Source organism: Phoenix dactylifera, chromosome 5 (genome assembly GCF_009389715.1).
Source record: "Phoenix dactylifera cultivar Barhee BC4 chromosome 5, palm_55x_up_171113_PBpolish2nd_filt_p, whole genome shotgun sequence".
Lineage (NCBI taxonomy): Eukaryota > Viridiplantae > Streptophyta > Magnoliopsida > Arecales > Arecaceae > Phoenix > Phoenix dactylifera.
The window spans coordinates 14,014,984-14,038,987 of NC_052396.1; the positions used below are offsets into that span (position 1 = coordinate 14,014,984).

Consider the following 24,004-nt stretch of genomic DNA (forward strand, 5'->3'; position numbering starts at 1 on the left):
AGATGCAGAATTGATATTCAACGCACAGTCTTGATCAAACAACGATCGGGAGGCGATCCGTGGTCCGATCGAGCTGAAATTTTGGCAGCAAGCTCGCAACACGTGGTTCTTCAATCTGTACGGTGTGATCGCTATTTACAGTCTTCTATCATAGTCAGAGTTTTTAGAAACGTGGCTGCTGTTTATGTGAGATCTTCTCAATTTTTCTCTCTTATTATTGATGTTTGCTAAGAATATTGTTTTTGAGATTATGTGGTGATATATGTCTCTAGTTTTGGCTAGAGAGAACAGATTGTATACCCATTATTTGTTGATAGTGGAAGATATTTGGGTGGATTACGGTCCCGTGGTTTTTACTCTCCACATTGGGAAGGTTTTTCTCATAAAATTTGGTGTTCCTTTTGTGTTTTTTGTTTTTTTGATCAGTTAAGTATTTGTGAACGCCTTGATATATATATTAGGTGGATTGGCTCTAGTTGTTTGTTTTATAACATGTTTATACAAGGTGGGAGAGTTGTTGATTCCGTTGTGTTTTAATTATCTTGTTTGTTGTTATCTCCCAATCCCAACAAGCATTTCTATTCACCTCCCTGTAGACAGTATGGTCTGATAGAAATCATACTCATCTAAGAGTCTGCGGATATCATGGAGTAGTAGCCTACAACCATCAGTGTGTTTCTAACTCTGAATCCACTCGATCACTATAGCCGAATTTTTTTCGAAAAGGATGTAGTTCGCCCCCAGCATATGCCTCGTATAGATGATGCTCTTTTATATGGCTCTGAGTTTGACAACGATGATAATTATATCGAAGATCTGTGATCCCTTATCGTTGCATTATAGTCTCTGACAAGGAATCCTACACCCTCCACCTCCTCCCCTGCGATGCCGCGGTGGAGGCCCTCTGCTCCCATTCTTTAATCACACCGCACTGCAAAACGACAGGTTGCGTTGCTTCAAAACAATGCGGTATCATTCATCTCCTTCCGTCCTCGCCACGCACGGCACATGGTTTCTCCGTGTGCGGCCCCTCGAAGTTCGCGCCTTCACGGGACCGACTCCAAGACGGAAACGCAAGCCAACCGTGTCCATGTGAGCCGTCTCACGATAAGCCACCGGCCCCCTGCCTTCGCAGAGAAAATCTTTAGCGAGACAAAGAAAATAGTGGGGCCCGCCCACCACCCTTCTCACGCCTTTGAGAGACGCCCATCATCCTAGGTTCGTTCCAAAATCCAAAACCAATTTACTTCTCAAATGCACCCCATGTACCACCAATTTACTCCATGAACTTGCTAGACTTCTATTTGGCTAGTCTTACATGGAGCCCATTGTGAAACAAATGGTAGGGAAAGGCTCAATGTAACGCTGTCCCTCTCATGCTCTTTCCGCACTCCTTCCTCTCTGGACCGCACTGCGATTGTATAAGAGCACAAGCAAAGCCTTCATCATTTGTTTCCATCACCAACACCACCATAGTTGCAAGCCCATTTAAATTCCTTCCTTTCCCTACCCCGTATCTCTCCTCACCATACACCCCATGGAGAGGTGAGAGAGAATAAAAGATAAAGGAAAGAAGAGGCCAGAGAGATCGGAGTTTAGGACAAGCTTGAAGCAATCCTTGAACTGCACATATTTTTCTCTCTTGCACCTCTCGATCTCCGTCCCCCTAGTCCATCCTTTTCACCAAGATGACTTTAGACACCGCAGCCTTTGCTCTCTTATGTTGTCTTTCAATCTCCATCTTCGTTGGTGCCGAGAGTCCGTATAGATTTTTCACTTGGAATGTTACTTTTGGAGACATATACCCCCTTGGTGTAAGGCAGCAGGTATTCTCGCTACTCTCTCTCTCTCTCTCTCACTCTCTTCTGTTTCTTTCTTCTTTCAAGGAGATCTTTTTTGTGGCACTGTCATGATCTTTTCTTTGGTGAATTTGGTGTAGGGGATACTGATCAATGGGCAATTCCCGGGACCAGATATCTACTCGGTCTCCAACGACAATCTCATCATCAACGTGCACAATAGCTTGACCGAGCCCTTCCTCATCTCATGGTTAAGTGTTGATTCCTACTTTTCCCTTATTCGTTTGTTTTTCTCCTTGTGTTTTAGTGGTTAAGTTTTGTCATTTAAAATGTTCAACTTCGCAACTTAGTACATTATTATACGTGGTTTATTGCTATTACGTACGCAGTATTGAGTATATTGAGATTTTAGATGTGAAAACTGGACTTGTTCCCCTAGGTATCCATTATGGCGTACATTGTTCCCACGTTACTTTTATGAGTTCATTCTTCCCCTCCACTTCTACACGTTCCTGTGGCTACGGGAACAAACCGTGCTCGTTAAAAATAATTACTATGATTAGGAAAAAATAATTCTGGGATTACTTTGGGCGTTTTTGAAGTATGAAACAGACTCGATCAGAGATCCGCATTGTTTAATGTTTACTTCCTCAAAAGCTGGATTTAAAGCAACACGATGGTTTACCATGCATTGGAGTTTGTTATGGTGGATCTCGTCAGTTAGATGGTTGTTGGTTAAAATCTATAAGACAAAATTATTTGTGTTGTTCATGCTTCCATGACATGATCATCTGTAAAAGTTGATATCTCTTGCCACCGGAAATCAGCCTAACCAAGATGCCAAACTGGTTGAGTTGCTAGAGGGCTCGAATGATTTGCTATTCAGACTGTAAAGATCGGTTGAAGGTCACGATGTGCTTTCGAGATGGAGAGACGGTGGTTGCTGTACTTGAGTGGCTATAGCTCCAATACTAGTTGCTGCTGATCAGATGATGCTGGAAAGTGGAGATCATGCTTGAATCTTCTCTCCAATCCAATATAAAGCAAAAATGAAGAAATCCTCTTGAGGGAGAATATCGAACAAACACTCTCCAATGCCTAAGACAGAATTTTAGAAAACAGTGGAGTTATTGTAAGAGTGGCAGAGTGGCAGAGTGGCAACATAAAGGTGTAAAAGGGCTTTAGAGCACTTACCTGGACAACCACTTGGAAATGATTAGTGTAGGCGAGGGTTGGTGCTCGTCGTCGAGAAATTCAGGCATATGGATTGGCCATCTTAGGTAGCCCATCGCATATTCCGAAGGTCACGCGCAGGCATTTCACTTGTATATCATGCTTTGTGCATCTCACCTATGCAGTTAAAGAAACCGTTCACAATCGTGGCCGAGACGTCGCCAATTGGAAAGAGAATTTGAAATTCAAAGGACTCCATGCGCCTATGAGTTAGCCACATAGTGGGCTTTGACCGGTTGATTGGGAGCTTCGACTGGTTGATTGGGAGCTTCGTGGTGAGCTTTGATTGATCGATTTGCTATATCGACTGTGGTTGGTTCCGAAGGATGTCAATATTTAAATATAGAATTTTCTGCATAACATCTTTTTAAAAATTTAAATTTGCGTGAATACCCTCTTAAAATATATATTTATTTCTGTATCCTTATAAAATACTTTTTTTAACAAATGCTCATAATATAATGATTCTTCTAATATCGTTAATAAAAACCATATTTATTTTAATTAAAAAAATAAAAATTTAAAATTACTTTTTTTGTCCCCCATTATGATCGCCTTATAAATGTTTCTTTTTGTACATCTACTCATTAAGGATATTTTAATCATTTTAATTTAAAATTGTTAATTTTTTGACTGTGTTAGATGATGTGGGTACATATGCAAAAATAAAAATTAAAAAAAGGACAGAATAGCAAACAAATATTTTACGAGGGTATATATGCAAATATCAATTTTGGAAGGAATATATGCACAATTTGATATTTAGGAGAATATGTATGTAAAAAATTCTTAAATATAAGTATAAAACACTTCAAAAATATATGTGGGTGGAATGAATGCACTCTTTCTTAAGTTCAAAGAATATTGCTAATATCCAAGATTGATGCTGGGCAATTGTGACACGAAGCTTCCTGCCACAGTATTTTTTCCAGCATCAAATCTATACTTTCTATTCACCAAAGTATTAGTTGACGTTTCCTTCTCTTTTCATTTTGTGGTTATCTCATAAAATTAGTAAAAAAAAAAAAGTAGACCATAGATGCCAGATTTCGGCCGGGTGAGATCATCAATTTTTTTGTTAAAAAATATTTTTGTTGATATTTTCGATGATAATTATGAAAACTATGGGTAATATGTATGTAATCTAATCTTCAGCCTCTTTTGAACGACAGATAACACCATCCAACTGGGCAATGCTACAATAAGATATAATATCTTTTGAAAAAAAAAATATTACATAAATGATGACCAGTAACAAAATTTTTACTGCACAAAGACAATACATGACAAGGTGCTTGTTGCCATGCAAAAGAGCAACCAAAAGGCTTAAACACAAGGTTTTAAATAATTATTCCATTATAATGGTCTCCTATTAAATCTGTTATTGATTGTTATAATGGCTATTATATTAAAATGATCACTAAATAATGGCTATTATAGTGATTTTATAATAGAAATAAAAAAAATAATAGCATTATCTTACCTTTTATCTTTTATGAAATAATATAATATAATGTTTTGCATCGTACATTCATTTTAAGGTAAATTTGAGGGGAAAAAATAAAATTTGAAAATAATATTTTGTGTACAAGAAAGTATAAGTAAAATAATAGCCATTATTTATGTCATAATAGTGCTGTAATGGAAAATAATAGAAACTGATGGAAAATAGCAGTCGTTATTATTTTTTTTAGTGTTACTAATCTCAATAACGTAAAATGGGTGGATAAAATTGCTATAATGCTGTTATAATGATTGTAATACCGTTATTTAAAACCATACTTATCCTTATACACCACTATATTGAAAAACAAAACCGTTCCACTATTTATTGAAGCTATAAATATTTAAAATTTATGAATGTTTTAATAATTAATAATATTTTTTCAAGGTTTCACTTTGAATATTACTTGTTTTACTTTTTAGTCCTTTTAATTGTTTACAACTTTCTCTTGCTATCATAATACTTTCATTTACCGAATGAAAGAAATTAAATTGTGGCCTAATATTTTCTGAAAAAACAAAAATATAACCTTTTGTCTAAAAAATCTATGCTATTTTAGTATTTCTCATTGCATGGCAACCCTACGTCCCCGAATCTATCCTTCTCAAGGATTATATTTTGTCAGAAGAAAGTAGTTATCCAAGTTCCAAAATCATCATGTAAGTAAATGGATTCTAATGCAATCTTGGGAGCAGGAATGGAGTGCAGCAAAGGAGAAACTCATGGGAGGATGGGGTCTCAGGAACCAACTGCCCAATTCCACCAGGGAAGAACTTCACCTACATTTTGCAGGCGAAGGACCAAATTGGCAGCTTCTTCTACTTCCCCTCACTCTACTTCCACAAGGCGGCCGGCGGCTTCGGCGGTTTTCGAATCCTCAGCCGGCCTCTCATCCCTGTCCCCTTTCCGGAGCCCGCCGGTGACTACACCGTCCTCATCGGCGATTGGTACAAGGCCAATCATAAAGTAAGTCTCTCTCTCTTTGTACCCTATGCATTAAGCATTTGCATTCCGATTCTTCATGAACCAGCGAAAAGAGTAAGGTCTCTAGGGTTTAGGATGAAGTCCAATCTTCCATGAACAAATCTTGGAATCCAGGCTTTCACCTTTTTTGATAAATAATTTCAAATTTAGATATAAATATATATAATTATTTAAATGAGTTCTGAAGTAATGATTTATTTTTTTGGAGTCACAATGGACCAATCTTACCGTTGTGCTAAAACTCATTCTTGAAGCCAGGTATAAACTTATTTTCATAATTTGCCTACAAATATTAATTTCCAAGTCTCAACTTCAAATTGCTGAAAACTGGAATAAGATTGAGTGGACCATTCCTTTCAAAAAAGAAAAAAGAAAAAAAAAGTTTGAGAGGACCCAATTTAACAGTGAAATTTATCTGTTGGTAGCTGAACTGCAGATCAGTGCAAGGCAGGTATAATGCCTAATTTAGGTAGAAGCTGACATAAATGTCTGCCCCCACCTGAAAGTGTGTACGTGGCAGCAGTTGGTTTGCCAACTATATTTGTAACGAGTTCTGTGGTCCGTTTGGAAGGTGGCCTAAAGATTGGAAAAAGGTTGTAGAAAAGTTACCACGTATCTGATAATAGCTTTTACTCCAGGTTTTGAGAGCCAGGCTAGACCGTGGCAAGAAGCTTGCTTTCCCGGATGGCATTCTCATTAACGGCCGTGGCCCCAACGGCGCTTCTTTTACAGTTGATCAAGGTACTTTTAAGTATAAAATTAATCTTTTTCCATACCTTTTCCTATATTATAGGTGGTCTTCAGCAACAATATAGTCAATGAGTGCATATAATGTTATACATGGTGTGCATTATTTGATGGTCGTCCATCTTCTGATGGTGGCCATTAAGAGCTGAACAACACTCTGCAGCGTAGTTGCACCCATAACCCGGCACTGAAAACCTGTTATAGATCAAATGCCGCTAAATATAGCCAAACTTTGTATCTGTAATGTTATTGGAGCCTTTGATGGTTTTGGAGGCCATTCCTTTTCATTATGCAAAAATATAATTGGATCTAAATAATAACCATTATTTAGCTTTTATTTTTTACAATAGTTTTTAGTTTATATTTTTTTTACTTTATCATAAAGAATAATAGTTTTTTTTTAAAATTCAGATATGCGTAAAAACCTGTTTGGTGAACAATGATTTGAAAAAAATCCCCCTAATATTCTGTTGTGATCCATTAATTTACATAATAATGGTTAATAGTAGCGTTAGTTATTGCTAGTATTTTATTCAAAAAAAAGATCCAGACTGAAAAATGCTCAATCCATTGGTGTGAAAAAATTTTAATGATTGATCGAGTAGTAGATTGATTAATTGACACTACTTTCTTCCATATACTGCGCTAGTCCCCGACTACGACGTCAGTTTGTGACCAAGTGATAAATGGATAGGTGATCGATAGCAATACTCAGTTGATCATGGATGCATGCCAAAGACTTGATAGAGTACATGTAAAGCTTTGCCTAGACTCAATTTGATATCAATACTCATTGGTTGATCATGGATGGATGCCAATAAGCATGACTTGATGGAGTACATGAAAAGCTTTAACTAGACTCAACCTTGTAGCTTGTCCTAAGAACTAATGGCTGTTATTTTTAATGGCTGTTATTTTTATTATTAACAAATATCATGATGTAAATACATTGAAAATGTTATTGAAACCTAGATTTTTAAGCAAATGCAATAGTATAGCTAATCCGATGAATCATATAAACTTTTTGTGCAGGCAAGATTTACAGGCTTCGGATCTCAAATGTTGGGCTCCAACATTCACTCAACATTCGAATCCAAGGTCATAAAATGAAGCTGGTGGAGGTGGAGGGCACTCACACTCTCCAGAACACATACTCCTCCATCGACATCCATGTTGGCCAGTCGGTATCGGTTCTCATCACCGCCGACCAGCCGCCTAAGGATTACTATGTCGCCGTCTCCACTCGTTTCACCACCACCACCCTAACAACCACTGCTGTTCTTCATTACAGCAACTCCAGGGAGAAAGTTTCTGGCCCAATTCCAGGTGGGCCCACCACCCAGATCGACTGGTCTCTTAATCAGGGCCGTTCATTCCGGTATCACTCCTTTGATCACTTGCTTCTTTTTTTTATTTTTATTTTTTTCTCCCTTAGAGTTCTATCAAGAAAATTAGCCATTCCATCTGAATAGAAATAATCTTTTCAAATATAGTCTTGGACATCAAGTTCTGCTTTGGTTATTATCTCTGGCCCAACATCAAGCTCATGAGTCCACTAACTGCACCGACCATGGAATGCCTCCATTTGGAATTTTAGATGTCTGGGCTAGTTAGTTGATTAGGCTTATAATGGGGTTGGGTCAGTTTGGGTTTCAAGATTAGGGTTCGGACTGAATCCTGACTGCATGCGGCTCAGTCCAGGTCAAGCTCAATTGATTGGCCTAGCCATGATAAGAGTTGAAAATATTCATTCTATATTTTCTAGGCCATTTTGATCTCTGAATTTAGAGGACTTCAAAATCGGAAGTTTAATCTAAATTGTGGATGCCTTTCCTTTTTTTATCAATCTTCACCTTCTTCTTCTTTTTATTTCTTTGCTTGTTTATTGATTTTGTTTTCTCTTTATAGCTCAAAGATTTGATGTTAGACCACGATTGCCTATCAACTCTATAACATGGATATAAATTTACTTCTCAAAAAAAGAAAAAAATATGTGCATAAATTTTGGCTCTTGTTAAGTTAACAGGTAAGTCATGTTATTATATATATTAACCTTGTATTGCTACTTTTGTTTCGCTTAAGATGCCCTCCCCACAGGATCTCTTCTTATCATGGTGAACAAAGAACTCTCTGATCTACTCTAATGCTTTTTTCTTTTTATTTTTTTGAATAACTTGATTATTTGGAGCTAACTTACTACAGACACAATATCCTCAAGTATCTGATCTTAAACTTATTAGCAACACTGAGGGGCATGACATGCAAGAGTTCATTCAAATACCTTACAATGTCATAGAATTTTGTAACATTTTTAAGAAAAAACCAGTCTATAGATTCTTGATGCCCCCTACTTATATTGTTGAACTCAAGGCTGATTAACAGTAGCATTCAGACTGATGGTTCTATCTTTGGAATCACAGGACCAACCTCACTGCAAGTGGACCAAGGCCAAACCCCCAAGGTTCATACCACTATGGCATGATCAATGTCACTCGCACCATAAGGCTCGCCAACTCGGCCGCCCAAGTGAACGGCAAGCAACGTTACGCAGTCAACAGCGTGTCCTACGTCGAGCCGGACACCCCCTTAAAACTTGCGGACCACTTCAAGATTGGAGGAGTTTTCCGGCTTGGAAGCATCTCCGACAACCCCACAGGTACAAAGGTGTACCTCGACACCTCGGTCATGGCTGCCGACTTCCGAACATTCGTAGAGATTGTGTTCGAAAACAAGGAGAGCATTGTCCAGAGCTGGCACCTTGATGGCTATAACTTCTGGGTCGTGGGGTATAGAGCCCATTTCTTACAGATTTATAGTTGATCTTAGTGCTCCTTATCTAGGTTTTTGGCATTGGAGATGGTGTTGATTCTCTGTATTTCTGCAGGATGGATGGTGGGAAATGGAGTCCAGCTAGTCGAAAAGGTTACAATCTTAGAGATGCAGTATCTCGCTGCACTGCCCAAGTAAATTAAGCCTGAACCCTTATTATGTTTTCTCATGCAAGAGCATCACCAAAGCAAATGCACCTAGCTGTTGGAATGTCTAGAAAGAAACTTAAAATCTTATTGATTGATGTTTATATATTAGTGCACATGAAACTTTAGCATTGGTCTCTATCCTGTGTCCCAGGTGTTCCCTTGAGTGTAAAACATTATAAGGTCAGTTTCGAACATAAGAACAAGAATTTTTATGACATGAATCAGAAATTTTTTGCAATATTAAACACTAAACTATGAGTATTTCATTGTAGATGAGGATTATTATAGAAGATTGGACGGAAAAAAACTTGGAGAACAAATAAGTCATAAATAACTAAAGAAAATTCATACAATAACAAGAGAATGCTACAACCAAGAGGTGTCTAAAGCTTGACTGCTTATTGTTTAAAACACATGTTAATCTTTTTTTTTGTTTTTTTGAAAGTTGAAAACTAATGGTACATGTATTTTACGTTATAATTTTGTGACTTTTCAGTATAATTTATTTTTAAATGACTTATCTAGTTTGCCTTAAAATTCAGTAACTTATTCTGGTCGGGTTGTTGTTCTTGCAGGTATATCCTAGGTCATGGACTGCAGTGTATGTTATGCTTGACAATGTGGGGATGTGGAACGTGAGGACTGAGTTCTGGTCACGTCGATATCTTGGGCAGCAATTTTATCTACGTGTATACTCTCCACTCGAATCAATAAGGGATGAGTATCCTATCCCCAAGAATGCCCTTCTCTGTGGCAAGGCAACTGGCCGATACACTCGCCCTCTCTAAACTTGGCCATAGAAGATGAGATAATACTCGACTGAAAAGAAAATATATGGACCCCATACATAATTAATCATATGTTTTTTAGCATCAAATCAAAGTATAGATGAGGTGGCTGCCTTCTCTTCCTAAAGGAAATCATGGATACCTATTTCATTACCTTAATGAAATTCTATTTACTTTTCTCAAAAAGAAAAAAAATCTATTGAATTTATTGATAAATTTTTAGATGGATGCATATGAATTCTATCCATTTTTTGTGGTCTTTTCTCCTTACCCAATATATAGATGTGATAGGCACATATATATTTTTAATATCTTTTTCCTTCAGCTATCAAGCCTGCAAAGAGTATTGTGGCAATGCAAGTTATTGGGGAAAGCCAAATATATAAGATACTTTGGGATCCTTTGGTTCGTCGGTTTGCTACTAGAATGTTTTTCATAGAAAACTTATGCCTCGAAAAGTAGTTTTTGTATATTTGGTTGACTCTGAAAAAGTAGTATATTTCATAATAGCTTATATTTGGTTGAGCATTTACCTTTCTAGAAAAAATATGTAAAATACCTGTTATGCCCTAAATAAAGAAAAATATCTTATCATATTTTATCTAAAAGTTTTAGTGGATTTTTTTAAAAAAAATTATTCTAATTTTCAGTCGGTGGGAATTTGACTTTTCCATGTTTGATAAGGATTTCTTTTTTTCATGAAATATGGCAATTTTATTCTTATGGAAAAGCTACTTTTCTATTTCTCTTTTGAAAACTCTAACCAAACATAAAGTATTCTGCAATTTTTTTCGTTGACCCCACTTTTTTCTTGCCTCTTTCCATAAACCAAATGAGTTCTTGCGCCATCCTCCTTCAAACCAGGCTATTGGAATCTTACCATCTGGTTAGGTGCATGTCTTCATATGGCTGGGCCATTTCTTTTAGTCTGACTCCTTTTTGGAGAACTTAATCCAAGAGGGATATTAAACATGATTGCATCGAATCAACGGCCTCGCTCCTGAAAAGGCCCGCATGGAAAGACAGGCAGGACACATTGAAAGAAACAACAAATGAATCAATGGTTCTTGGAAAAATATATAGTAAAAAAGAAGGCAAAGAGCAGAATCCTCAGCAGAACAAGGTTCAAGAGCTAAAACACACCAAACTAAAAGACCACCGCAGCAAGATAAAATGCTGCAGACCTCTATTATTCCTCATGGGAAAAAAGAAAAAAAAAGAAACCAGCAGCTATATATATATATATTTCCTGTTGCATTCGAGTTGGGTAGGGTTGCTCAATACACTTCCCACTACCAGAAAACACGCGTATAGTGACGGACTGTTATCAGTCACTATTTGTGACTGATTAGTGACCGCCAGAAATTTGGTCACCGTGGTGTAAACTTAGTGACCGATTAGTGACAGACCGGTCACAGAATGCGCGGGGAGGATGGGCGCCAAACCTTGGTAACCATCATAGTGACGGGATATCTGTCAGCAAAATGATAACCGAAATTGCAACCCCGCAGTGACAAATTCAGCCGTCACAAATATCGTAACCCAAGTATTTATAAATTTTTAAAAGATTATTTTTGGCGGTGACAGGTTATTGACAAAAATTTCCGTCACCAAATTTAATTTTTAATTCCATAAATATTAAAAATATTATTTTTGAGTAAATCTAAATTAAAAAAAGATAAAAGGAGGAAAATCCAACATGAAACTAAGTATGCCCGCCGTTTCGCCCAAATTTCTTCGATAACTCAAATTCCAAACGCTCTCCAGAAAACTCAAATTCCTTCTCATTTTCAAATCTCATGGTGTTGGCCACGACCCATTTGTACCCCTATTGCAACTTTCCTGCAATGGGATTGGATTTTGGAAGAAGGTCTCAAATTTTTTTTACCATGCTTTATAGTTCAAAAATATTTTTTCCAGCAAGTTCCGTCCAATCAGCCTTCTTCCAATCAACCTTATAGATAAAAAATAGTTCAATATGAAATTTGGCTTGCACACCGACTTAGTCCAAAAATAATTCAATATGAAATTTGGCTTGCAGTCCCGTCCCGATTTGGAGCTGGGTGACAGGGTGAGCCTGGGACTCGAAACATTTGGTCTCGATTAAAAGATTGGCGTGGTTAGGGATTTGGCATCGCGGCTTCCCATCTCCTCTCCTCCCCTCCACCTCTGGCCTCTCCTCTCCGGCTCCCCCTTGCCGACGGCGACCACGGCAACATCACGCCTCCCGATCGCGGCTACATCACCTCGTCAACGCCCCCTCCTTCTTGCTCGTCGGCTAGGATCTCTTCCCGGAGGTAAACCCTAACCTACCGAGGGTTTCATTGTCTCTTTGCTCGGCGCCTGTGTTCATCTCCTTCTCGCCCGGGACGAGATCATCGCAGCTACGTCACCCCGTCGACGCTCCCCTATTTCTTGCTCGTCGGCTAGGGTTTTCAGAACCGGTTCTTCCCGGAGGTAAACCCTAACCCCATTTCCTTTTACCCCATGATAACAAAATAAAAGAAACGAAGAAGAGGAAGAGGAAGGGGGAAGGAACCTACCGAGGGTCTCCCCCTGTGGATCCGGCGCCGCGCTTGATCGCCGTGCCTTTCGATTATATACATGATCCTGTGTTTACATCTCTTTGTGTTCATCTTCATCTAGTCATTATATACATGATCCAAGATTCCAAATGTGGATGTAAATGTATACATTTTAATCTCCTTTCTGAGATGCTGTGGTGAAGCAGGGTTTTTGAGATGCTGTGGTGAAGCAGGGTTTGTTTCCCTTAATTCCCTGTTGATGTTTCGTTTTAGCAGACGAATTTTTTGATTAATAGTGTCTGTTAAGTTTGGAACCGCAAAATCTCATGTTGTGACATGGAGCAGCAACTATTTCTTTTTTTTTTCTTCCCTTTTTTCTTTTTGAGAAATATGAAGCAGCCAGGATTTAGAGAATATATGTTCTTGGGGGTTCTTCTAAATAAACAGATCTCACTCTTTGAAACAACTTCAACTGAAAAACTGATGAAATCATTGACTAAAGGCTTGTGTTTCCAGCTGCCAAGGATTATAGTAGTACTTTGTTTCAAGAGTTTCAACATCAGATATTGTGGTTCCAATGGTCCGATACTATTAGCTCTCAATGATTAATCTCCATTTTTTTATTGTTCATGTGAAAATATTAAGGGAAGAGTTGTGTATCATTGGTGCAATTTTTTTTTCTCCTAAATCTGAATCTACAGTAACCTCTAATTTAATGTAATATAATTGAATGTATTTTATTTACTTGGACCTTTGTAGGAAATCTAATCTTTGTGTATTGTGATATATTTGAGCTTTCCTATGAATATCATTCGTCAAGCACCAAACTTGGGCCCATTAGAGATCTAATACTTAAAAAAGAGTATCAATTATTGATTCTTCATCAACTTGCAAAATTTATTTTCATAATTGTTGAATAGTACTTCAAAGCATGCCAGTCATGCTTCTTATGACATTGGTTTACGTTTTTGAAAATTTTCTCAAAACTTTAACTTGACTCTGTAAAGTTCATGGATTTTAATTTCTTCGTCATGTTATTCATTTCTACAATCATTGTTCATCTGCAAGGAAAAATGAAAAGTGGTGGAAAATGGTGTTGTTTCATGGTTGTGACTTATTTCCAGTGTGCAATCAAGAAGGTGGTCAAAAAAGCTTGCTAAGAAGTGCCATGCTTTCCTAGCATCAGAGGCGATCATGTATATTGACATTTATTCTATGTGAAACAGATAGTATTCCATATGTAAATTTGGATGATTTGACTTGTATTCCTTGTCTTTGTAAAGATTAAATGCTTTTTGAATATTGCTGGTATTAGATGAATGAAGAGATAACTTGTAAAGATTAATTCGTTATGTTCAGCTTTTTATAAAGATTGAATGCTTTTTTAATGTCAATGATGCTAGGACAAGATTGAATGACTTATTTTTATCATTCTTATGATAACTTCTCATCTTCATAAATATCATACCAGTTTTTGTTTCTTTTACATTTTTATGATCTTGCCTTTCGTATTTTTTAATGGCCCGATTTTTAATATTTTCTAGGCTTTCTAATGTTGTTTTATTTTTTTGATTTCTAGAGGAACTATGTCAGTTGATCGTAATTGGATGTACCACCGACTTAGTGAAAATGGTTATATAAGAGCTAAGTTCTGTGATGGAGTTAAAGGGTTCCTTGAGTTTGCATTTACTCAGTTAGAGTATTGTAGTGGTGATAAGATTAGATGCCCTTGTATGAGATGTGACAACCAGAAATTTCTTAACCGTGATACGGTCAATGTTCATCTGTTGAGAAAGGGGTTTACACCGGGGTATTCAACATGGTTTGCACATGGAGAGTTACTTGGTGCAGTTGCTCCTGTAAGTACAAGTGCAGTAGAAGCATCCACATCAATGGATGTTGGTTGTGAACATGGTCAGCAATATAGAACCATGGTGATGGAAGCTATGGGTCCAGAAGAGGAACTCCATTTGAGTAGTGCACTTGAAGTTAATCATGAGGAAGAGCCAAATAAGGATGCTGCAGATTTTTATTCTTTGTTGAAAGATGCAGAAGTACCTTTATGGGAAGGGTGTAAAAAACACTCTAAGTTATCTGCTATTACTCAATTATTAAATTGCAAGTCTGAATTTAATATGAGTATATCTTGCTATGATCGAATCATGAAAATAGTGAAGAATATGTTGCCAGAAAGTGAGAAGCTGCCCCTTGATTTCTATCAATCAAAGAAGATGCTTCGGAAGTTGGGGTTGGAGTATACAAGTATTGATGTTTGTGAGAATAATTGTATGCTATTCTATAAGGAAACAGAGAATTTGATTGAGTGTACTATTTGTGGTCATCCTCGATATAAACTCAGAAGAAATGATGGTGGTGGTAGGAGAAAAGATGTTCCTTATAGAAGGTTGCGATATCTTCCAATAACACCAAGACTTCAGAGGCTTTTTATGTCAAGCAGAACGGCTGAAAACATGTCATGGCATGTAAAGGAAGGTGATTCAGATGAGATGGTGCATCCTGCTTGTGGGGAGGCTTGGAAGCACTTTGACCGCATTCATCCATCCTTTTCTACCGAGCCTCGTAATGTGAGACTTGGGTTATGTACAGATGGTTTTAACCCTTTTAGCCAATCAGCTCGTTCTTATTCTTGTTGGCCAGTTTTCGTAACAGTTTACAATCTTCCACCATCAATATATATGAAACGACCCTACATTTTTCTAAGTTTAGTCATTTCTGGACCTAAGAGCCCCGGCAAAAGTATCGACGTCTTGCTTAGGCCTTTGATTGATGAACTTAAAATATTGTGGGAAGTAGGGGTCACCACTTATGACATTTTTAGAAAAGAGAATTTTCAAATGAAGGCAGCTTTATTGTGGACTATCAACAATTTTCCTGCATATGGCATGCTTTCAGGATGGAGTACACATGAAAAGTTGGCATGTCCGTATTGTATGGAGAACTCAAAAACTTTTACACTACAACATGGTGGGAAGACTTCTTTTTTTGACTGCCATCGTCAATTCTTGCCCATGGACCATGCATACAGATACCAAGTTGATGGTTTCTTCAATGGTAGAATAGAGACAGACCCCCCACCTCCTCGACTGTCTGGTGAGGAGTTGAAAAATAGGGTCTCTGCCTTGCCTAATGTAACTTTTGGTTTGAAAGCTCCTAAGCACACCATTCTTGGATTCGGTAAAGATCATAATTGGGTGAAAAGGAGCATATTTTGGGAGTTGCCCTATTGGCATACACTACTTATTCGACACAATTTAGATGTCATGCATATTGTTCGAAATGTGTTTCTCAATATATTTTACACTTGCATGGATGCAAAAGGGAAGACTAAAGATAATGTGAAAGCAAGGCAAGATTTAGAGCTGTATTGCAAGCGTCCCAAGTTGAGGATTCAATTTGTTAATGGAAAGCTAGTTAAGCCTCCAGCTTCCTATGTATTGTCCAAAGACCAAGCAATGGAGGTCTGCGAGTGGGTGAAAGGGTTAAGACTCCCTGATCGATATGCTTCAAACATATCGAAGTGTGTTAACCTGGATGATTATAAGTTTTACGGGTTAAAAAGTCACGATTGTCATGTTTTCATGCTGAGATTGCTTCCAATTGCATTCCGTGAAGTATTCCCAGCACCAGTGTGGGATGCATTGACAGAATTAAGCTGTTACTTTAGAGATTTATGCAACACAACTTTGCGTGTCCAAGATATGGAGGTTCTTGAGAAAAATATTGTGGTAACTCTCTGCAAACTTGAGAAGATATTTCCTCCTGCATTTTTTGACTCAATGGAGCACTTACCTATTCATTTAGCTTATGAAGCTAAGATTGGGGGGCCCGTGCAGTACAGATGGATGTACCCCTTTGAAAGGTAACAATTTCTATAATTTTATTAAATAGTTTTTTTGTATCCATTAAATTTGAGAAATTAACATATTAATTTTATTTATAGGCTTATGCATGATATAAAGCAGAAGGTAAAGAATCGAGCATCGATTGAAGGTTCTATTGTCGAGGCTTACATCATAGAAGAAATATCAACTTTCTGTTCGCATTATTTTGAGCCTTCTATACAAACGAGGTTAAATCAAGTTCCCCGTAATGAAGACGAAGGGGAGTTTGATCTCGTGGATCGTCTATCAATTTTTGCTCATCAAGGTCGGCCTTTTGGGAAACCTTTTGGAAGGCATTTAACTACTCAGGAGTTTAATGCTGCTGAATTATATGTTCTTCTGAATTGTGAGGAGGTTCAACCTTTTGAAAAGTAAGTTACACAAGTACTTAATTATAATCATCCTTAAAAATGCATATGGAGTACAATATATGTGATTCTAGCTTTTGTGTTGTAGGTATTTTGATGATTATATCCGGCAATCTTGTCCAAATATAAGCCAAATAGATTTGGAAAGACGACGCGAAATGGAGTTTCCGGCTTGGTTTAGGTCATATGTGAGTACATAATTCATAAATATAATAATAAATTAGACTTTCTCTTGATTTATTCTTACGATATTATTTTTATCATGCTAGGTTAATGACAGCAAAAATCATGTTGATGGGCGCTTAAAGGACCTATCATATGGCCCTGGAAATAAAGTTAAATGTTATAAAGGCTACTTTGTGAATGGGTACAGATTTCACACTAAAGAATATGGAAAGGATAAAAGAACCTTCAACAGTGGTGTGTGCATTAAGGGAAGCAGTTACAATGACTTTGAGAGTGACTATTATGGGATGTTGGTTGACATTATCGAGTTAGACTATTTTGGGGTTGGTAATAAAGTAGTGTTATTCAAATGTGACTGGTATGATAGAGACAAGGGTATGAAAGTGCACCCTCAACATGGCCTCGTTGAGATCAATTACAAACTAAGACTTCCAACCAATGATCCTTTTGTATTAGCTCAACAAGCACATCAGGTGTTCTATACTGGTTACCCAGGTAAGAAGAAGAATCGAAGATTGTGGTGGGCAGTAATTAAGACAAAAGCTAGAGGTAGGTTCACTCCTAGTGTGCCAGAAGAAAATTTTCTTGATTTTTATCAAGAAGAAAACCACAGGATTCCTACCCCAATCTCGATGACAGATGAGCTTGATGATCCAGACATTTTGGTTGGTGTTAACAGAGATGCAGAAGATATTGATGCAGCAGAAATTGAGTTGACAACTAACCAAATGGAAGAGGACTTTGAGGATGAAGAAGAAGATTTTGAAGATGAACAAACCGAGGAAGAGGAGCATGAGGCTGAGGAAGATTAAAATACAACATGCAACTTTGTGAATGCTAATATAACTAATTTTAGACTTATAAATTATAATTGTGCAGACATGAGAAAGAGCAAAGGGAAAGCAACAGGTCCACTGATTGTTCTTTACTTTGATTGGATTTGTTGACATTTACATTGTGAACTAACTACAACTTTTTATTGTTGTGCAGTTATGGCCAAGAAAAAAGGGAAACCAAGAGGTAATGGAAAAGCAGCTTTAATACTGGCTGCTACTCAAGTTCCTTCTCAACCTTCTAGGTTGCCTGAGCGTGTCGAGGATTGTCATGATGATGATGATTACATTCCTGATGGGGACATGATTGAAGAGGTGGATACAAATGAAGAAATAAACGATGAAGAAATGAATGGTGCTGTGCAAAATCATGAGGATACAATGAATGAGGATCAGATGAATGATGAACTTGGGATTGATCTACGACAAAGCAATGGCCGAGAACCAACCCTTAAAGCCCCTGTTGATGCAAATGGAAAAGTGATTGTTAGGTGCACAAGAGGAATGTATGAAAATATCACTTTCTTACATCACTAATTTGAATTTATGTGTTTGTTGCATTTAAAGTATTTAATTTATTTTCTAATGAATATTTTTTAAATTGCAGGTTTCTTGATTATGAGGTCAGTCACAAAGCTGTTGCTATCATGCGCCAATTTTTCAATGGTCCGTGGTTGTCATGGAGGGAGGTCCCTACACATGCTAAAGTTGGAATGTGGAACAAATTTGAGGTGATGTAATTAATTTATATTTCTTATCATTAACTTTTGCCCTTGTTACACATGCCAATTAATAAGTCTGATTACTTGCGACCTTTTTTTTGTTAGGAGATACACACAATTCTTCCAGGACAATTGCATCATGTGCATCAAGTTTGGGACAAGCATTGTCAGCGACGGTTGACAACCTCATTAGGGAGGGTCAGAAGCCAAAAGCTTTTGGAAGCAAAAGGAGATTTAAATAAAGCCCGTGATAAACCCTCTAATTGGATCTCTAGAGAAAATTGGAATAAGCTAATTGATATTTGGATCTCCCCAAAATGGAAGAAGAAATCAGAAGCCAACAAAAATAATAGAAACACTATGAAGAATGGTAGCATCTCTAAACACTGTGGAGGATCAATCGCATTTGTCAATCATGACGAACGACTGGTACATATCTTTATTCAATTAGATTTCTATAATAATTTTTATATTATTGTTCAATCATCTTAAATTAGCCCATTATATGTTAATAATTTTTTTCTTTTCTCTTTTGTAGAAATTAAAGTTAGGTAGGGAGCCAACAATAGTTGAATCTTTTAATCGGACGCATAAGACAAAGCAAGGCATGGGAGGATATGTAGATAAGAGAAGTGAAGCTGTCATGGTAAGTATAATTTTTTTATGATTCATAAATATTATTGAGCTTGCTCATGTTTATCTCTTGTTTGATCCACCATAATGTTTTTCTCTTCTTTTAAATCAACTGGCAGGCAAAGTATTCAGCTGAATACTCCAAAAAATATGGTGATGCCTCCACCTCAGATGCTCCTCCACGTGATTATGACTTGTGGTTTGAGGCAACTGGTGTCCCAACTCATGGCCATGTCTATGACTTTAGTCCCCTAGAGGATCTCACTGGAATTATTGGGCAATCATCATCCTCTTCCACCTCTACAAGTCAAGCTCCAGAGCTGTACACTCATGAAGACCTTCTACGTATTCTTGAGCAGGAAAAGAAAAAATGGCAAGAGGAGGTTCTTCAAAAGATGAGAGAAGAGATTGGCTTTGGAACAAGGCATGCAGATCGGGGGTGTAATGGTGATTATGGTTCTGCTGATCATGCTTCATTATGATTCTTTTTGCCTTAGATGATAGGTCCTTGCATTCCTAGGAGGAATGAAATCTCTGTTGATCTTTATGACATATTTTTAGACTTTGATTTTGATGGATTCAGGACATGTTGATGCCAATTTTGAATGACATTTAAAATGACTTTTGCGTAATGTTGAATGCCTTTGCTATTAATGATATTATTATTATTATTATTATTATGAGCCAATCAATGTACCAAATGTACCAGGTTATTAGATTGTGATCGGTGACCAAATTTTGGTTACTAAATTGTTTACCAAGTATTGTGACGAGCAGTCATAAACTTAGTGACAGGATTTTGGTTAATAAAAATTGATTTTGCTCAGCGCGTTTGTAACCAATTAGTGACGGTAAACTTATCACTAGGTCAGTGACGGGATTAATGACAAATGTAGTGACAAAATGTGTGACCATGTCTGTGACGACTAAATCTGTCACTAAAGGTTGTGACAGATCAGTGACCAAACTTGTGACCGCATTCTGTGACAAAATCAGTGACCAAGTTACCTTCGTCACTAACTCCGCAACTAGATAGTGACGGAAAATACATAATTTCTTAAATTTTTAATTCTTGAATTTGTAACGGCTTAGTGACGGCGGTTCTGTCACGGGGGTTAGTGACGGGAATCTCCGCCGTCACTGATAATTTAGTGACGCGTGTTTTTGTAACCAAGTCAGTGATGGGAGCTCCGGTCACCAATTCCATATTAGTAACCGGAAACACGGTATAGTGACGGGAATCTCCATCACTATACGCGTGTTTTCTGGTAGTGTCCGAGATTGACCTGAATTCAGGTCAGGTTGTGCTTTGCCAACCCAACTGCCACTAGACCCACCCTCGTGTACTAATCCACCACCATGGAAACACTTTGTTTTCATCACCAGAAGACCCATACAATAGAATGAAACTGGCTTGCATGTAGATGGTTTGTCAGAACTTCACTGGATGCGGTATTCAAAATCCGAGGTAAATGATATCTCTAGTCTGCAGGAAGTTTTACTCATGAATTTCTTGTGAAAGTTGGCTCTTGGGTCTGGCATATTCTGAATATCATATCACCCAGCCGCTTAGAATTTGTCGTTTGGGAATGGCCACGAAGTCAATTATAACAGACCAAAAGCAACTTTGTAAAAGCTGCCGTCCAAACTGGTTTAACTGCTGCTTGTTGGTTGCATTGTCCGTCCACTGACCGGCCTCCTTTTTCATATCTAATAAAACCATGTCCTTGGAGCCATCAGAAGTTTCAGAGCGCCTATAAATAAATTGGTGTTGCCCATAAAACTGAGAAGCCATGAGAAGAACATAGGAATATAGAAGCTTCATTGTAGAAGTTCCACTCTCTGCCTCCAATGGAAGGAAAAATTGCTCAGCTTCTCACATTTATCTCTGCGATTGTTTTAGTTCTGGGAGCAGTGGATGCCAGTGTTCCGGCAGTGTTCATATTTGGGGACTCCACTGCTGATGTTGGGAACAATAACTTCTTGCCTGCTAGTCAGGCAAAGGCCGACTTTCTGCCCAATGGCATAGATTTTGTGCGAAGTAGAGCTACGGGCAGGTTCAGTAATGGACTGAACAGTGCCGACTTCTTAGGTATATTATCTTCAATCAATGTCTTCTATTCCTTTTTTGACTTATATTCAAGTAGTTGTATCATGCTGAGAATAATGGATTGGTTACATGATGCAAAAAATCGTAATTAACTAGGAGGATATCTAGATTCACACAGGAATAAGTTTTGGTATTCAAATAGCGAGCGTTACTTTTTTATTTTCCAATTTGTCCTAACGGAGTTTCAAGCATGTCATCGATTCACACGATGACAAAATTTCACGTATACCAACTACATATTATGAAAAAAATGCTGCTAGCAAGGTTGACAGATGATGTGATTTTGCCCTTTACAATAGCATAACATTAGCTTCCATTTAACAGCTACTAATTAAGTACCATATTAGTTATGAGTGAAGGTTATATTACCATATCATAAAAAATAGAAATTAATTAGTTAGCCTTATAAGTCTATTATGATAACATAAATTACTACTCCAAACACATATACAGCGAGATCTTGCATCAATAGGATGCTTTGTGTGTACTACTTAAATATAATACATTCGATAGTTTGAGATAAACAAGATGAATGCATTGGCTAAAAATTAGAGTGCATCAATTAAATAACGGATCACGGTCATCAATGCTTCCTCTCATGTATATCCTTAAGTGTATCACATATGTCCAATACTAGTCTTAATAATACAAACACAAAACATTGATACTTATTTCAAACTTGTATATTTGAATAGACCCCTAACAAAAATTCAAACCAACTATATAGGGCTTTCTTCAGAGCCAATTAAGGTCCACTAAATTCTTCAATCACGGTTAAGATGCCTCATTCCGAGAGGATTCTACCTAAATCTACCATGATTAGTATAAATATGAACATTTGGAAAAATCAAGCTTTGGATGACCGAGTTCTTCCCCCTTCAATTGTTAAAATGGCAGCCAAGATGCTAGGATTTAAGAGGAGTCCGCCACCTTTTCTCTCTCTTACCAGTAATACATTGCTGAAGCAAGCCAAGCGAGGGATCAACTTTGCCTCAGGGGGATCTGGGATCCTTGAGATCACAGGGAGAAGATATGTAATAAACTTCTTTCGATGCATTAATTTCTCGTTTACCCTCTTTTATCTTTTACTGATAGCTCCATCAAAACATCACTCTTTTCTTTGGCACCAGGGCCAGGTCATCTCCATGGCGAAGCAAGTACAATACTTTGAGACAGTGCGTTCAAATCTCATAGCACACATGGGAATGACCGCAACGGAAAAGCTGCTCGAGAACTCTGTGTTCTTCGTTAGCACTGGAAGCAACGATATTTTGGATTATTTCGCAGCCAATGGTCCTGTTAGCCGTGCTCAGATGATTGCCTTCCTTTCCAATGTTTCCGTTACTTACAAAGGCCACCTAAGGGTAACTTCTTTTAATTTCCTTGTTTTTCCCACTCAGTAAATTATACAAAGAGTATACAATTCATGTTTCAGTGGTCTGTTAGAGTAAAAGTAGTTCCATGGTTGTAGCAGCAACTATACAACCTTGGTGCAAGAAAGATTGGGGTAATCAGTATCCCACCCATTGGATGCTGCCCATCTCAAAGAAGCTTAAATGGCACCAGTGGTTGCCTCGAGGAATTGAACGAGTCAGCTCGGGCATTCTACATGGCCACAGAAGCCATCATGAAGGATCTAAGCTGTGAACTCAAAGGGTTGAAGTACTCTCTTGGAAATGCATACGAGATGGTTACCAATTTTTTCAGAAATGCACCTCAATTGGGTAAGTTCTTTTTCCTTAAAAAAAGAATTACTGCATATTTCTGCACCAATTTGGTAGGATGCATGCGAAGATTACTTATTGAAAGAACTAGACATTGGAGTTATTTGAAGAGCATCTTTCTTTCTTCTTCTTTTTTTTTTCGGTGCAATTAATGAAGGATTTACGGAGCTCGAGAGTGCATGTTGTGGAGCTGGCAAGTTCAATGGAGAATCTCCCTGTCTTCCATCTTCTTCCTTGTGCTCGAACCGCAACAAGTACCTGTTCTGGGATTTGTTTCACCCTACGCAAGCCGCCTCTAAGTTGGCAGCCCTAACTCTGTTCCAAGGCTCTGAGGAGTTCGTAACACCAATCAATTTTGGCCAACTAGCTAGCTGAGAGTTGCTCTTAGAAACAACTAAAGATCCACTCCTTCATGGAGAGTAGTGTTCCGAGACTTCGTGAGGGTGAGCAAAATGTCCTTAATATTTCTAGCAGAGAATCAGATTATTGCCATGAAGAAATTGAGTTGTCCACTGCATTTCATTTTCTTAGTAACTTGACCGTAATGTCTAGCCCGGCATCAAATGCAAAGAAAGGGAGACATTTATAATGGTTGTGTTTTCAGTTGAGAATACTTTGATGTTGCAAATTGTGTTTCGAAAAACATCATACGCCTTCTGTTTTGGATGATAAAGAATGTCTGTGTCAGCCATGCGGCTAACATACCATGATTAATTTATCCTGCCTAAGAAAAATAATTAGCAGGCATTTTTAAAGGACAAGCTGAACCAATCTTTATCATATTTTGAAATTTTCGTCAATGCATGATGTTCTAGAGGACATGTTGATAACCAATCTTGATCAGATTTCAGAAATCTCCTCAAGGCATCATGATGGTTGGGTTAATTTATCAAATAAATGGTTTGAAAGAGATTTGAATTCATAATCATTAGCAAATTTGGCTTTCATACTATATTAATTAACCAATT

At 37.7% G+C, this 24,004-nt stretch overlaps 3 protein-coding genes across 3 annotated transcripts; all 3 read left to right on the top strand.

The window, feature by feature from the left end:
• The first annotated feature begins 1,353 nt into the window (after positions 1-1,353).
• Positions 1,354-10,241, top strand: LOC103713173 (L-ascorbate oxidase homolog). The gene is made up of 8 exons (XM_008800000.4): positions 1,354-1,826; positions 1,940-2,049; positions 5,232-5,502; positions 6,159-6,261; positions 7,300-7,645; positions 8,688-9,053; positions 9,152-9,230; positions 9,821-10,241. The coding sequence occupies exons 1-8, from the start codon at positions 1,689-1,691 to the stop codon at positions 10,031-10,033; spliced, it is 1,626 nt and encodes a 541-aa protein (XP_008798222.2). The 5' UTR covers positions 1,354-1,688; the 3' UTR covers positions 10,034-10,241.
• A 3,903-nt stretch (positions 10,242-14,144) lies between these two features.
• Positions 14,145-16,243, top strand: LOC120110752. Its single transcript, XM_039126307.1, has 2 exons — positions 14,145-16,096; positions 16,192-16,243. The coding sequence occupies exons 1-2, from the start codon at positions 14,145-14,147 to the stop codon at positions 16,241-16,243; spliced, it is 2,004 nt and encodes a 667-aa protein (XP_038982235.1).
• Positions 16,244-21,053: 4,810 nt separating this feature from the next.
• LOC103713190 (GDSL esterase/lipase At4g16230-like) lies at positions 21,054-23,411 on the top strand. The gene is made up of 4 exons (XM_039126308.1): positions 21,054-21,294; positions 22,408-22,676; positions 22,787-23,036; positions 23,194-23,411. Exons 1-4 carry the CDS (start codon positions 21,054-21,056, stop codon positions 23,409-23,411), a joined length of 978 nt encoding a protein of 325 aa, XP_038982236.1.
• The last annotated feature ends 593 nt before the right edge of the window (positions 23,412-24,004 follow it).